We start from the raw sequence: 17,063 nt of genomic DNA on the forward strand, positions 1-17,063 counted from the left end.
CTGAAATTGAGTCTGAATTGATGCGGATTATTCAGATATTGGGACCCGAACGTTTACTTTTAGGCCGGCAGCATAATTACTGAAATTCAATTGTCACATCTTCTCTGGAATTCTTATACGGATTTTAAAATATAAATAATAATGCAATACCAATTCTAAAACATAATCTGATTATGAAGGAATCAGATCTTTAATGATCATGCATTCTTTTTGTTAGGAAAATGGCAACAAGTGGGGTGGTTAATTAAGTCAAAAGCTTTCATCGAGACAATTACTGCAAGCTAAACTAACAAGCACATCATCTGAGAAGGTCGCTTCTCTCCTTGAACAAAGTGCATGAACGGATGATAGCTAGGGCAACATTATAGGTAGACTAGACTGGTTTTGCACCAACTGATTGTATTCTAGATTTTGTACAAAGAAAAGAGGTAAAGCATGATGGGTTTGTATCTAATTTGTTTTAATAATAATGAATTAAAAGAACTGCACGAGCGTCGCGAGGATAGAGTAAAGGATGGTCCTTAATTTGTCAGGGAGTTGGGAGATTAAAAAGCCTTATCTAATCAATGAGGTTTTTCTTTTCTTTTTTTTTTTACACCCTTTGCGAGAATAATTACACTTTGCCCCCTTGAACTTGAACCCCTGTAACACTTTGTCCCCCTTGAACTCCAAATATGTATACTTTACCCTTTGTAGTCAACTTTTTTGACAGGGTTAAAATATATATTTTTCATGAAAATTATATTTTTCATGATCAAAATATCCCTAACTAATTTTTAAATACATATTTCTTTAATAGTTGCCAAATGCATCTAAACACAATTACGCTATGCATTTCGAACTTTTAGCACTAAAATGAATTAGATAATTCACAAAAAAGAAGTCTAGGTGACTCAATGTATTAATCTCAATGCCGATAGCAATACTTATTTTTAATGGAATATAATTAATTAGCGCATTTGGAATAAAATTATTTTCTTATTTTTTTTATTGTAGCACTTTTTATGTGTTTTTATATGAGATAAAAACATGATTAAAAATAAAAATGTATTGAAAAACATATTCAGAGAATTTTTAGTTTTTTTAAATGTAGAGCTCAAACAAAATAAAAAATAAGGTATGAATGCGGTATAAAATTATCAAATAGCATTTTATTGACTCGTAAAAATCTTGTGAAAGTTGCAAGGTAAATGAAAATTACCAAAATGGATCCGTTTAGAATTTAAAGGAAGAAAGATAAACGATGGGAAAACTTGTGTGGATGTTTTAACAATTTTTAAATTCTTTGTTTCTCCGCAATACAATTTTTCAATTCTTTGGTATTATACCATCTTTTATTTTTTAATTTTGTAAGATCATGTGACTTTGTATTTTTTCTAATAAGATGTTTCATATTTCAATTAAAAGTATAGTATTATTCTAGAACTATTGTGTAAGGGCATTAATATAATTTTATTAAAATCTTGGATGGAGAATTCATCATTAACGTTTGACTAGTCAATGAAGTGGCAAAGTGTATATATGTAAAATTTATGGGGGCAAAGTGTTATAAAAGGTCAAATTTAGGGAGACAAACTGTAATTAACCCAAAAAAGAAAGTCCTCTCAGCTATACTGGATTCTCATTTATTATGTAAGTACGTGTCCGAGACTGTGATAGGTCGGCGATTGAAAGGAATAGTCGTTTTGCTGACTATCATACGCCTGCAATGGTCGTGGAGTCTACAGTCTTCCACATGGAAAAAAATCCAAGCAACATAAGCAATTGAACACTCCTACTACTAAGATTATTCATATGATTATTCTAAGGAACTCGAGCGACTCGTGGCTAACTCAACTTTTACCAGTATATTAAACATTGCGCAGCAGTCCCCAAGACTGCATCAAATCTCCCACAGCGAAGGTTACGCCAAGACATATCAGTAGAATGGATTATCTGACGGTTGTGCTAGGATTTCTTTTCGCCCTGACATTTCTTCAGGGCCTGAGTTCTCTATCAAGAAGAAGCAAAAAGCTTCCTCCAGGTCCAACCCCATTGCCTATCTTGGGTAACCTCCACTTACTAGGTGACCAACCCCACAAGTCCTTAGCCAAACTCGCCAAGAAACATGGCCCACTTATGAGTCTACAGCTTGGCCAAATCACCACGGTCGTCATCACCTCCGCAGGGATGGCCAAAGAAGTTCTCCAGAAGCAAGATTTAGCCTTCTCCAGCAGATCAATTCCGGATGCCATCCACGCCCACAGCCAATTCCAATATTCCGTGGTGTGGCTCCCGGTTGCCTCCCGCTGGAGAAGCCTCCGAAAAATCTTGAACTCCAACATCTTTTCGGGCAACAGGCTGGATGCTAACCAGCACCTGAGGGCTAGGAAGGTTCAGGAGCTGGTGGCCTATTGCAGGAAGAATTGCCAGAGCGGAGAGGCAGTGGACGTCGGGAGAGCAGCATTCAGGACTTCCCTGAATTTGCTGTCCAACACCCTTTTCTCTAAGGACTTGACCGACCCTTATTCTGATTCCGCCAAAGAGTTCAAGGACTTGGTGTGGAGCATTATGGTGGAGGCCGGTAAACCTAATATGGTTGATTTCTTCCCTGTGCTGGAGAAACTCGATCCTCAAGGTATTAGGCGTCGCATGACCATTCATTTTGGGAAGGTGATCAAAATGTTCGGTGACCTGATAAATGAGAGATTGGAGGATGGCAAGTCCGGAGGTGGAAACAGTGATGTGCTGGATGTCCTGCTCACCACCTGCGAAGAATCTCCCGAAGAGATTGACAGGACTCATATCGAGCGCTTGTGCTTGGTTTGTACCACCAAAAACTTATATGAACTGGAAAATTAGGTCCTATCCTTTCTCTCGTTTTGAATTTGTAAGTCTTGTATTGTTTGTTTACTATCTTACAGGACCTGTTTGTAGCCGGGACGGACACTACTTCGAACACATTAGAATGGGCGATGGCAGAATGTCTCCAGAATCCAGAGAAAATGAAGAAAGCAAAAGCCGAGCTCGTACAAGTCATCGGAAAAGGAAAGCTAATAGAAGAAGCTGATGTTTCTCGCCTGCCTTACTTGCGATGCATTGTCAAAGAGACCTTAAGGTTACATCCACCGGTTCCATTCTTGATTCCACGCCGAGTGGAGCAAGATGTTGAGGTGTGTGGCTACAATGTGCCTAAGAATTCGCAAGTGTTAGTGAATGCATGGGCAATTGGCCGTGATGAAACTGTTTGGGAGAACGCTTTGGAATTTAAGCCCGAGAGATTCTTGGAGTCGGAACTTGACATCAGGGGCCGAGATTTTGAGCTGATTCCCTTTGGAGCTGGCCGAAGAATCTGCCCAGGTTTGCCATTGGCGGTCAGGATGGTTCCAGTAATGCTTGGCTCGCTTCTCAATTCATTTGATTGGAAGCTTGAAGGCGGGATTGCACCAAAAGACTTGGACATGGAGGAGAAGTTTGGCATTACACTGCAGAAGGCCCTGCCCCTTCGAGCCGTGCCAATCAATCTTTGAAATTGCGGCCCTCCAAATTGCTCAGAATAAGAAATGGACAAATTTACGACTGTTCATTTGGGTTGGCTGTGATTGATAATTTATATGAGTTCAAGCTTGTTTATTGTACTACCAACTCTTTTATATCGTCTTTGATGGATGTTCAATAGCTCATGTTAGCAGATTAGAATTAATGATAAATGACAGAAAATGCGAGTCTCTTTGTTTTTGGTTTTGCCTTTAAGCTTTTATCCCCACCAGAAGCCCGCAGCTAAAAGAATTGAGGATCCAACCATGGTTTGCCGTCGCAGGTTATTGTCGCGGTTGCGATTGTTCCAAATTTGTCGATGCATATCAGTTGAATATCGGGTGATAGGCATATTAAAAATATAAAAATTTTCAAAAAAATCTAAAAAAATTACTAAAGTTATAAAATATCATGAAAGGCACAATCGAAAAAAAAATCCGAATCAACTCCGAATTGACTCGAATATGTTGACCGATTCTATGCATCACAGATTTGAATCGACCAATATTGATCGAGTCAAAACGGGTCACCACGGATATGGAATTATTCAGAATTTGGATATCAGTATCATACTGATTCCCTCCATCACCATGGATCCAATTATTGCGTGTTGTGTACTTCTTTTTTTTTTTTTTTTTTTTATCGACACAGGGGTGTCCGGGTCAATCCTTACGGGGCCCGACTAATCCCCTGCGGCCCGGGCCTTGGCGCTCCAACCCGACCCAAGCACGGTAAGTGCGCGGAGGAATCCAGCAACGCAGGGACTCGAACCTAGGACCTAGAGGTTTACCAGGAGGAGGTGCTGCCGCTGGACCATTCACGCGGGGGCGCGTGTTGTGTACTTGACATAATGGAAAGGAGAATATTTACTGGTTGAATCACGCCATGATAATTTCTTCTGCAGAAGTTGTACTTGCAGCTACTCTTAGAAAAATGTAGTTGTGTAAATATGAATAGCAGTAATAAGAACAACTAGACAGAAGATATGAACACTATAGGCCGCAAAGGTACATGTATGTTTTTCGACAAGCTGAAATATATAATGCTAATCATTAGCATTAAAAAATACTAAAATTTTAATGGGAGTGCACCTATTCTGCACTTAGTCCGAGTCCGATACAAGTGATTTTTCTCTTTTTGATAAATCAACGTAAGGGCTGAATAATAACCATCTCGAAATGTACCAGTAATTTGAGCCCATCCGTCATATTAAACAATGTTTAATTCTAAGAAAGTAGTTGTTGGGATTCAAACACGAAACAAAAGACTATTAAAATATCAAGTACGTAATAATTTAATAATAAATAAGTTACAAATATGAAAGATAAATGACACATAATATTTAACATGGTTCGACTCCATCATTGAACCTACCTCCACAAAGAGAAAATTTGTTCTTTATTATGAAAGAAAAATTCTATACAAGAATACAATTTAAAATCAAGTCTAACTCTTATATACTATTTCTCATCTCTCACCCCATGTATAAGATTACATGTCGCATTATATGTTCTTTGTGTATCACTTTGTACTATGCCAACTCACCTATTTATAAATAATATTATTAGGCTAAAAATCAAATAATAACAGAAAACTAATGCTAATTCCTAAACTTATACAGAATATAAAATAACTTATAAATTCTAAACAAAATAGAAAATTTATTAGCTACTATTTTAAGTAACAAAATTCAATTAAAAAACTAATTACTTCCATACAAAATAAAAAAAACTTGTCTAAAAGAAATTAAACTAATTTCCTAATAAATCTCTATCTTGGGAAATATTTCTTTTAGCAACTATTTGTTTTCAAGTATCAAATAATATGGTACCAAATTACACATTCGAATCAATACAGTTCTAACATCTAATTGATTCAATTGGCAAATGAACATATGTAGTTATTTTGAATCTAACTTCCTGTTGATTCGTGAGAAAGTGCCTTAATTCACCATCTCTCTTTGCAAGATTTTTTCTCATCACAATTTGCAATTTAGGATTCCCATCTGTGAATTCTATTTCTATCAATTGAGACAATCAACTAGTAAAATCATCATATTTCTTCCTATTCTTAGGACTGTATCATCATATGTGATTTCTAAGACTACACTTGCGACATAAATTCGTAACCATATGAGTCTTCTGACATTTGTAAATTAGATTTTTTTTTATTTCTTTAGAATATATGCCACATCACCTAAAGAACATAATTCGAATCTAAAAATTATTTGGGATGAAATATCAACCGTTGGAATTATGAGAATATCTCCACCGATTCATTTTCAAAATCAACATTGGATTTCACTTTTTTCTTGACTCTTAGATTACTTGTCTAAATTCACCATCAAATGTTTTTATACTTTTTGACTTTTCATCCTTCATCATCAATGTTTCTTGTCAAACCCTTGAAACAAAATATGTCACCCATAAAATTGTTCAATTGGTAAGAGTCACCAATCCACTTAATTTCAATAATCAACCAGAATCCAACCATACACCCCGCTCTGATACCAGTTTGTTGGGATCTAAATACAGAATAAATGACTATTAAAATATTAAGTATACAATAATTTAAGAAAAAATCATTCAAAGCGTCTCTCACATTTTGTAAAATAACTTTTTTTGTCCTTCACTTTTAAAAATGTAATTTTACGTCCCTTACAAATTTATATTAATCAAATTTGATCTCTACCTAGGTTTTCGACTAGTTTTTTTTGTCGAAATTCATCACATGCATTGCATGTGATCATTTTTTAGAGACAAAATTGTTAAATCAAATTTTATATAATCCGATTTATAGTCTCTTATATTTCATGAAATGAATTATTACGTCCCTCACATTTCATAAAATAAAATTTTTCATCTCTCATTGATCATGTGTACAAATAATTTTTTAAAAATCTATGCATATATATTTGATTTCACATGAATAATACGAATAGCATGTAATATATCTCTATTTGATTTCACTTAAACAGACTAATTGTAATTGTACATATGCTATTCAATAAATACGTACATGGATTTAAATCTAATAATTTTGTTTTAAACTCATATATATATTTATTTAATTTCATCATGTAAATCTATTCAATATTTGTGATCATTTTTCTTTTGCTAATAATTTATTTATTGAGTTGTATAGTAAGACCATCTAATAATCAGTTCTAATTCAAATTCTATAGTCATGCTAACAAATTGCAATTTAAATTTGAAAATTTTACTTATCACTTTTAAGATCAACAATTGAATTTCTTACCTTGTAGTTGTTTTATAATTTGAAAGTGTCAATCACTTATTTCTTTTTGTTATACTTTTTTTTGTTTATTTTTCTGTCCAAATTTAATTCGATATAAACATTTGATAATATTTAGGATTAAATATCTTTTTTATTTTTAATTTTCGAGTAAAAGAAAATGAATACGAGTGAAAAACTAACAATTTTTTGAAATTCATGTATATCTCTATTTAATTTTATTTGAACAGTATGTTCAGGTGAAATTAAATAGAGATATATTTCATACTATTTGTATTATTTAACTGAAATCAAATAAATATATAATGAGTTTTTTTAAAAAAAGTTATTCATATACATGATTAATGAGGGATGAAAAAATTTATTTTATAAAAATGTAAGAGATGAAAAAATTTATTTTATAAACTATGAGGGATGAAATAATTCATTTTGTGAAATGTGAGGGATAAAAAATTTTATTTTGGGAAATGTGAGGTACTATGAATCGGGTTATGTAAATTTTGATTTGACAATTTTGTCTTTAAAAAATGATTACATGCAAGACACGTGGTGGATTCTGATAAAAAACTAGTCGAAAATCTAGATAGGGATTAAATTTGACCAATATAAATTTATAAGGAACGTAAAAGTACACTTTCAAAAGTGAAAGATAAAAAAGTCATTTTGCAAAACGTGAGGGATGTTTTAAACGATTTTTCCATAATTTAATGATAAATAAGTCACAAGTATGAAAGATAAATGATATTCAATATTTAACGTGGTTCGATTTCATCATTGAATCTACATCCATAGAAAGAAAATTTGTTCTTTATTATGAGACAAAAATCTTATATAAGAATACAACTTAAACCCAAATCTAACTCTTATATACCATCTTCATCTATCAAGAACCATCTTTTACCCCATGTATAAGGTTATATGTCATTGTCGTATGTTTTTTGCGTATTCCTTGTATACCACTTTACAGTATATCAATTCATCTATTTATACAAAATATTATTTGACCAAAAACTAAATAATAATAGAAAATCAATGTTAATTCTTACACTTATATAGAATAGGAAATAACTTTTAAGTCCTCAAAGATTTTTTTTTTGGATACTATTTTAAATAACTAAAATTAATAAAAAAAAATAGTTACCTTCATATAAAATAAAAAATATGTTTAAAAAAAATTAATCCAATTTCCTAACAGCAGCTTCTGTCTTCTTCGTAGACTTTTCTGGCTGCGCTGTTTCGGCAGTCTTACATAGACAAAAAAAGGACGTGTGGCTGGAGCCGTTGTCAGAATAACCGCTCCGGAAGGTGTAACACCATTTGTACATGGTGTAACATCATCTGTACAAGGTGTAACAATGGAACAACAGCGAGTAACAATAGAACAACATTTTTGTGGGTCCCACACGGCGTGAAAATCGAGTTACAAGACGTGATCTGAGCCGCACAAATTTTTGAGGCCTCATCCAGGCCGTGAACTGCCTGGGACAGTTGTCAGAGACAACCGCCCAGGCCCCTCGTCCCAAAAATCCTGAATCATGTGGCTTATCAAAGCTTGAAGTTCGAAATATCGCAAACTTCAGATTTCTGCTCTGAGTTTGAGAGGAAGAATGGATAGCCTGATGGTTGTTCTAGCGTCACTGTTGTCCTTTACTTTGATCAAGGGCCTGAGTTCACTAGCAAGACGAGCCAAAAAGCATCCTCCTGGACCAACACCTTTGCCCCTAATTGGAAACCTCCACTTGCTTGGTGATCTCCCTCACCAGTCCTTAGCCAAGCTCGCTAAAATCCATGGCCCCGTCATGAGCCTAAAACTTGGCCAGTTAACCACAGTCGTCATTTCCTCATCAAGCATGGCCAGAGAAGTTCTTCAAAAGAAAGACTTGGCCTTCTCCAGCAGATCAATTCCTGATGCAGTCCATGCACACAATCATTCCCACTATTCTGTGGTGTGGCTACCTGTCGCTTCTCGGTGGAGAAGCCTTCGCAGAATCATGAACTCCAACATGTTTTCAGCCAACAGTCTTGATGCTAACCAGCACTTGAGGTGCAGAAAGGTCCAGGAGCTGGTTGACTGTTGCCAAAAGAATTGCCAAACTGGTGAGGCAGTGGATATTGGCAGAGCAGGATTTATGACTTCCTTGAATTTGCTGTCCAATACCATTTTCTCTAAGGACTTGGCCGATCCATATTCTGATACTGCAAAAGAATTCAAGGACTTAGTTTGGGATATCATGGTGGAAGCCGGCAAGCCCAACCTGGTTGATTTCTTCCCTCTACTTAAAAAGTTTGATCCTCAGGGAGTCAGGCGCCGCATGTCCGTTCATTTTGAGAAGGTATTGAAATTGTTTGAGGGTCTAATAAATGAAAGATTGGAGAATGAAAATTCTGGAGACGAAGGGCGTGACGTGCTTGATGAGCTGCTTACTACGAGTGAAGAATCTTCCCAGGAGTTTGACAGGATTCATATGGTGCACATGTTCTTGGTCAGTACTCTTTTTTTTCTTCTTTTTTTTTTCTCGGAAACGTTAGAAGGTCTTGGTCAGTACTCTTCTTAGTCCTTTTTTTTTTTGCAATAATTACAATTATACAACTTATTCTATGCTAATCTACAGGGAGAGGAGCCCAAGAAAATTTGTGAGTAAGGGATTAATAGATATACAGACCTGATTTAATCAAACGAGTGCTATGACACCACTCTTAAATTTTTATTACAGATGAAATTTAATCCCCCAACTACAAAGAAGGACAAATCCCTCTCTATGACCACTGAGCCAAGGTCAATGGTTCTTTCTGGCTTGTCTTGACTCTTGTTGATTCCATGTCTTCCTTACTGGGCTTATTGCTTTGCGTTGAATACTCGACTTTCTATGCAAATTAATTTTTTTATACCAAATCAAATCATATCGATATCCCACTTTTGAATTCTGTCCCTAACAGTTGGTAGAAGACAAAAGCCTGATTGAGATCGATCACCTTTTTTTTTTCTTTTTGGAGATCGATTACTGGATTACTTGTTTGAATGCACAAGTGTCCCCATATTTAATTGTTTAATCCGCAGCTAAGTAATGCAACGCAGTGTGAATATCAGTATCATTGCTCTCTGCATGAGAAGTTCTAGCGATTTTTATTGCAAAATTTTCTCACGCAGCAATTATATATGTTACAGGACCTATTTGTAGCAGGGACAGATACAACGTCAAGCACATTAGAGTGGGCAATGACAGAGTTACTCAAAAATCCAGAGAAAATGAGGAAAGCCCAAGCTGAGATTGCAGGAGGCATTGGCAAAGGCAAGGCAATAGAGGAAGCCGACGTTGCTCGCCTGCCTTACTTGCAATGTATCGTGAAAGAAACCTTAAGGATTCATCCGCCAGTTCCATTCTTGATTCCGCGCAGAGTGGAACAGGATGTTGAACTGTGTGGCTACAACGTGCCTAAGGGATCTCAAGTGCTAGTGAACGCATGGGCCATTTGCCGTGATGAAATAGTTTGGGAGAATGCTTTGGTATTCAAGCCAGAGAGGTTCTTGGAATCGGAAATAGATATCCGGGGGCGAGATTTTGAGCTGATTCCTTTTGGTGCTGGGCGAAGAATATGTCCAGGACTATCATTGGCAGCTAGGGCAGTTCCGGTAATGCTCGGTTCGCTGCTAAATTCGTTCGATTGGAAACTTGAAGGGGGCAATACGCCAAAGGACTTGGACATGGAGGAAAAGTATGGCATTACATTGCAAAAGGCACTTCCCTTGCGAGCTGTCCCACTCCCTCTCTGAGTTCTGATGTTCCAAATCCCAGCGAGCTCAAAATAAGGCCACCACAATGTGAACATGATGATTTAATTGGCAGGCTACCGATGTTGATGTAGATTATCTGAAATCTTGCAGCTTGTTTGCTAGTCATTTTCCTATGAATAACGAGTGGTAAAACTATTATACAATCATCTAGGAGGGAAACTGTCAATGAGTTTTCGTTGTTTATTCTGGTGTAGCATCCCTTATCTTGCCCTCCCAAATAAAGGTTTGCATTATTCAGCGACAATTGATTCCTTGCCCTTCTTGCTAAAGAGTTGATTTCCCAGACATTCAGATGAAAGAAAACAAATTAATTACTTTTACATTTCCCCCATCTTGAAAACTAAATACGACTGATCACATCTTAATTACTTTTGGGCTTAACAACAACAAACTTTATAGAAGAAATACTGAAGGATTACCAATCTAATTGCTGAAATGTCGAGCAGAACTACCAAGGTTAGGCGTAGTCAAGCTTGTATCTATTTTATTTACTTTGTAATAGGCTTGTAGATGCAAATAAACAAAAGCGTGACGTACTCATGGCTGTAACCAAATAGTGGACCTCGGTTGTAAATATAGACGAATCACTTCCTTTCAGTATAAATATAGCAGACGGCAAGAATGAACCGAGCACCCAAAGAACAAAACATTTCCTTAGACGCAATTGGGATCTAGCGGCAATGAGATAAGTGCCGGAAGTAGATATGACACCAAACTGAAGATGTCTCTTTCATAATATATTTACGAGTTTACAAGAAACTAAAACACTACAAAGCTGACAAATATGAACAGCTACTAGTTAGGCGCCCAAGAAGGGCGTATTGAAATCAACAGCTTTAAGGTAAACCTGAGATATAGACACACCAGGCAACGCGGATCTTGCCAGATAATTGTTCTGCAGCACTGGGTGTCATATTCTCAAAAGAAGAAATGGCAGACAAATTATATGATTCAAGAAAAGTATGGAAGAGGGGATATCTAATTGATTGGCAATGGTAAGTACATAAAAATCACTTCTCTGAAGGCATGTAAACCACTGTAGGACATGGATATTCACACCATCAGATATCAGCAATCATTTGCACCTTACAAAGTAAATATTACGCTCATCCAGCTTGAAGGCATTGCTAATCAGCTGAGCATGGTTGGATGCCCAGTCTGAAGCATCCTCTTCAACATATCCATCCCAAATGCAGAATCTGATGAACTAAACAAGGCAGCACATAACTTAGCAGCTTTACGGTTTGCTTCAGATATATATAACGAAGAGCTAAGAAAGAAGTGTCATTGAAATACTAGTAGTGATTAAATTAGCAAAGAGGATAGTCAACCATTCTAAAAGAACCCCCCCAAAAAAAAAAAACATGGTTCTCATTATCCAGGGCAAAAGGACTACGAAATCATTACCATCCACCAGGGATCTACCCATGAAATGCCATGGCAATCAAACTTTGATGACCAATAAGCAATAGCTTTACCTACCACCCGGAAAAAGCATTACCCAGATACCATGAATTTACGCTATTTTATTGCCAAACATCAAGGTTTACCCCTCTGTGATTCTTTTAGCAATTACAGAAACTTTCTAAAATTCGACAACATAAATCGCAATTGTAAAGGTCTATTTGCAAGGTCCCAGATCAAAGAGAAGGATTTGTAGAAAAACAATGACATAATTTTGCATGTTGACTGACTTCATAACATACACTGCACTTCAATAGAAAGAAAGACAATTTTGACCTTGTTTACACTGCATAAAAATGCAGCTAATACTTTGTATATTTTCCCACCCTCAAGTTGGTCAAGATGTTGAGTTACCTTATTACTGTGTGCCAAATCATCGAAAAAACCTGCAGTATCAAGGTTTTTCAAAGTTTTTTTCTTTTTTGTTCTTTACCTGAGAAATATTCAATGACAGATATTCAATCAATACCATGCATATAAGCGACTTGGTTAAGACAATTTTTAGAGTTCAATGCTTTCTAAACAGCTTTGTTTCTGCATCCTGCATCCCTTGAGAAAAAGAGGCCTGACCCCCTAAAAATTGCAGCATTAACATGGTAGTTTAAACCACTCACATGAAATCCATCTCAAATCATCTACACAGGCATCAATGTCAATGAGAAAAAGGAAAAGAAAACGTAAAGAGAATGGTGCAATTTGCAGAGATTAAGGGAAGTAAAGCAAATATGATAACTTTAATTTTACATGAACATCTTCTTCAGCAGAACAATTACCTTGAGATAGTAATCTCGTAAGGAAATGAGACACCATCAAGATTTGGAATTGGGGGAACATGATCCTTCTTCTCATTTACAAATTTTATTATCTGAAATAAAACTTCACGGAGAGATGATTCTAGCGCTGTCCGACGAGCATTCCTCTCCTCTGAGGCAGTTTCTGCAATCGTCCACAGAGAAAGAGGCAGTGATTCTTTTAATCCCTTTAGTCAATGGACATTAAGACTTGTTATAACAAATTGCCAGGACAGAGAAAGTACCTCCTGGATCAACTACTACTTTGGAGTGATGAGACTTCCCAGAATGTGTCTTTGGATGTTGTACTGTATTCAAATTTATGTACCATTGCTCCCAGTAGTGACGCTCAACTTTGTTAGTAAACCATGTTGCCTGTTTGTTCTTAACTTCATAGAAAGACAAACATATCTGCATTGTGTTTGATGTATGTCAATAGTCTGGAAAACTAGTAATTTATTTCGTGTCATAAAACTGGAAAAATGTAAAATACATAAAACAAATGTACTCAAGAAATGCAAACTGCTGTTCTGAAAGGACCACCTTTGTATAATCTAAGCAAAGTGCAAAAGACAGAAGAATCAAATAAAAGAAACCAAAATAAGCCTAGTTCTGCAAAACAAGCGCAAGAAAATAGGTGAACTGACAGCCAATGCTTGCTAATAAGAGAATTGTGCTACCATTTCGAGGTGATCACTTATCACCAGGAATTTGAATAGGTTTCAAGGCATAAATGACATCTATCTGAGACTTGGTTTTTCAAACTTCATCCTTTAGGCAAGGACTTTCATCAAGAACAAATATTCTTCTCTATGCAAACATAAATTATAACAAGACCAATAGCCAGTGCACCCCTCAATGATTACAAGATCTGTTCCTGAAAAGAGGGTGGTAGACAGACTTCCAACATGTTTTCAGTAAAACCAGCTGCCCCCTACCCTCCAGAAATGATTGCCTCTTCACAGAGGTGCATGTTAAAATGTACGAAGCTTGTGCTTCTTGCAATTACAAAGTCAAAATAACTTAAGTAAATTACCAAACAAAATATCCTTTTACCATCAAGTTGTAGATCTGTCAAACACTTTGACATTTTTAGAGCATCAAAATGAGCACAAGTAACCCATTATCAATACCTCGATAGAATCCAGAAGAAATCATCCCAATTTACATTGTAAAAACTAGAATGCCTTATAATGGGATCAAATAATCATTTAGTATATTAACATATCATATATCATGCAAGTACACAATATTATGCTGTCTCAAAGTCAGTGACAATTATGAACCTGATTTTTCTTATTGGGGTGCTTCTCCACCCTGTCAATGAAGTGGTCAATCTTCTCATCTATTTTCTTTTCATGTTCAACATCACCACACTGTACCTGAAGATTAAGAAAAGAACTTCTCAATAAGTATACTCAATATCTAAAATGTTAATAAAAGTTCATAGACTTACATAAGTGATGTCAAAGAGCTCCAAGTCAACATCCTTCGGCCGCACAAGACCTAAAGCTCTGTGGAATAAAATAGTGTGTAGAATGCCTGCAAATTTTCACCTTAGGATTACTTATAATAATAGAACAAAACTTTAGAAGCTACCCACCGAAGTTATGAAAACACAACAGAGCATCAACCTCTAGAACAGCACGAAAATAGTAATCACTATACAACATACAACTACGCGAGTGTAAAGAAGCATCAATCATTTTCATTAGTTAATCTCCAATCCCGGTAACACTACATGATTTTTGTGAAAAGTAAATTGGTAATACTTGTTTGGATTAAAAGGAAATTTGTTCACTGGCATTACCAGTTGCAAAGGCTACTAACGATTATATTGGAAGAACAGTAATTGTATGATAACTTCAGCTAAACTAGAAATTAACTACTAGACATGTGAAATGGAAAACCAAGCGATTTACAAACCCGTAATACAACTAAAATGGAACAATGTCACTATTACAGACTCACAGTCCTAAAAATCATCCAAGTAAACTTTCACTTCCACTTGAAACTTGCAAAAGTTTCAACCTTAAACTAAAACCATAAGGTAATCTACAAAACCAGCTAGACAGCGTATCACGTAAAAGCTTATTCATAGTTCTCATCAACAACAAACTGAGCAGAAATAAGAGGGAGATGAACATCAGAAATTGACTCACATCGCAAAACTTCGCGTACCTCAAAGTGCTCCACTTCCTGCATACAAAACACAATTGCATAGAATAAATTAGTATTAAGTAATGCTGCTTAGCTTCATCGGCGGTCAAATAAAACTGAAAAACAAAGTCAAAATTTTTAAACCTGGCGAGGTTCTGGTGGTCCAAGGCTTACCAGTTCTTTAAGCTGGCAAACTTCGCAATTCATGACGGTGTGGCAACAAGAGGAAGATCGACGATCACTGAATTATTGGACAGGAAAATTTGATCGGGGAGATGAATACCCTAGGCCTAGTGAGATGTATCCTCCTGTTAGTTTGGAGACGGAGAAGTAATTTGTTCGGCCTTTCCCAGCCGGCGACTATGGGGCAATCCGGTTTCTATCAGGCCGGGTGACAAATCGGTTCCGTCGTCAGAACTCAGATGGTCGACTAAAAGAGTAAAGACTCTGTTGCTTCTGCAGCACCCCCCAACAGGGTCAGTGGATTAAATATTTTTTTTAAAAAAAAGGAAAGTAATGGCAGAATTGGCAATGGCACTCTCCTTTTTTTTCTTTAAAAAAAAAAATTCTGGAGGACTTCTCAGTTTTATTTTCATAGGATGAACTTTTATCTGATTTTGAGTTTCACTCTCAGCTTTTTTGTGAATTCTGAATTATGAAAGAAGCAGTGCGCCTTTGTACAACCGCCATTCCTTCCTTAAAAGACAGAAATGCCCCTATCGGTTTTGTATATGAAATTCTCACCATCAGCAACTTAAAAAAAATGGAGAAAAATAATCAAGTCAACATGTACAAACCTGCAAACCACATATATCTTTAAAACATGAGCAAACTCTATTTTGCATCCTTGAATTTGTATCAATTCCTCACTTTACACTCATGAATTTTAATTTTAGACATTTTGCACCATAAGCTTTTAATTTTGAATACTTTAAACCCTAAACTTTCAAATTTGCTCTATTTAAATTCAGTCAATGATAACTTTTACAAACTTATCAGCATAAAGAACCCAACAAATCAATGATAATATGTTGAAAGTAACCAAAAGTACCAAGGTATTTTAAAAAAATCATTGTCATTAATTTTCATCATCTTTTAATTTTCACTCATTTTAAAAAAAATAGTGTGTTTGGATAGCCAAATAATTGCCAAAAATTATTTACTTACATCATCAATACAATTTTCAACACACCTTTTTATCTTCCTAATTTCCTTTTTATCTCACATACATCACATCACAAAAAATGCTACATTAATTATTTCAAATAATCTCCTATCCAAACACACAATACTAGTAATTGATACGATATAAATCAATAATAATGTGCTAAAAATTGTCAAAAAAAAAAGAAGCTAAGGAATCGCAATTAAAAAAGGTGCATTATCATCAAATTTCACCGCCCTTTATCTCGTTTTATTTTGTGAATATAATCATTGATCGAATTTAAATGAGACAAATTTAAGTGTTTAGGATGTAAAGTGACCAAAATTAAGAGTTTAAGGTATAAAGTGTTCAAAAATAAAATTCAATATGTAGAGTGAGAAAAGTGATATAAGTTTAGTCCTTTAATCGTTGCCAAAGTTCTGCAATTAAATTCAAACTGTTTTATTTTAATGGCGGACATATCAACATGTAATTCAATTCAATTTTTTTTTTAAATTTTCGTGGTTGGCAAATCGACATCTTATTAGAGTTCGAAAATTCATTTATCTTAAGCACATCGTCCATATTCTTGATACAAAAGCATTGATCAATTTTATTTTTTTGATTTTGATTTTCTTGGTAAACTAAGCATACTAGAGATCACCATCGCGGGAAACAGTATGAAAAGGGACAAGAAAAATGAAAAATAAAAGAAGGCAGGGAAAGTAGGCAAAGGGCTTGATTACTAGCATTCCCAAAGGCGGGGAGCCAAGAAGAAGCTATAGCTCACCTCCCGAAGAAAAGAACAGAAACTGGTTCCACGCCACCATGGAAATTTGATTACTAGCCTGAGATGATTTCCCCAAACTGAGAAAAGCCGACGAACATCCAAATTCAAACTCCAAAAGTGATCAGCAAATTAAAGTCGTGTAGATCATAC

At 35.6% G+C, this 17,063-nt stretch overlaps 3 protein-coding genes across 4 annotated transcripts; 2 read left to right on the top strand and 1 right to left on the bottom strand.

The window, feature by feature from the left end:
• The first annotated feature begins 1,926 nt into the window (after positions 1 to 1,926).
• On the top strand, positions 1,927 to 3,509 carry LOC113754361 (geraniol 8-hydroxylase). Its single transcript, XM_027298752.1, has 2 exons — positions 1,927 to 2,802; positions 2,904 to 3,509. The coding sequence occupies exons 1-2, from the start codon at positions 1,927 to 1,929 to the stop codon at positions 3,507 to 3,509; spliced, it is 1,482 nt and encodes a 493-aa protein (XP_027154553.1).
• A 4,831-nt stretch (positions 3,510 to 8,340) lies between these two features.
• Positions 8,341 to 10,808, top strand: LOC113753870 (geraniol 8-hydroxylase-like). Its single transcript, XM_027298135.1, has 2 exons — positions 8,341 to 9,254; positions 9,938 to 10,808. Exons 1-2 carry the CDS (start codon positions 8,379 to 8,381, stop codon positions 10,541 to 10,543), a joined length of 1,482 nt encoding a protein of 493 aa, XP_027153936.1. The 5' UTR covers positions 8,341 to 8,378; the 3' UTR covers positions 10,544 to 10,808.
• Positions 10,809 to 11,245: 437 nt separating this feature from the next.
• On the bottom strand, positions 11,246 to 15,574 carry LOC113754477 (autophagy-related protein 101-like). 2 transcript variants are annotated; one of them, XM_027298912.1, is made up of 7 exons: positions 15,124 to 15,574; positions 14,982 to 15,018; positions 14,276 to 14,361; positions 14,106 to 14,201; positions 13,065 to 13,230; positions 12,802 to 12,964; positions 11,246 to 11,771 (listed from the first exon to the last, which is right to left on the bottom strand). In XM_027298912.1, the coding sequence occupies exons 1-7, from the start codon at positions 15,184 to 15,186 to the stop codon at positions 11,696 to 11,698; spliced, it is 687 nt and encodes a 228-aa protein (XP_027154713.1). In that variant the 5' UTR covers positions 15,187 to 15,574; the 3' UTR covers positions 11,246 to 11,695. The 2 variants fall into 2 exon arrangements, with proteins under 2 accessions (XP_027154713.1, XP_027154714.1); XM_027298913.1 differs by having other exon boundaries at positions 15,154 to 15,571.
• Between the last annotated feature and the right edge of the window lie 1,489 nt (positions 15,575 to 17,063).

Source organism: Coffea eugenioides, chromosome 11 (genome assembly GCF_003713205.1).
Source record: "Coffea eugenioides isolate CCC68of chromosome 11, Ceug_1.0, whole genome shotgun sequence".
Classification (NCBI taxonomy): Eukaryota; Viridiplantae; Streptophyta; class Magnoliopsida; order Gentianales; family Rubiaceae; genus Coffea; species Coffea eugenioides.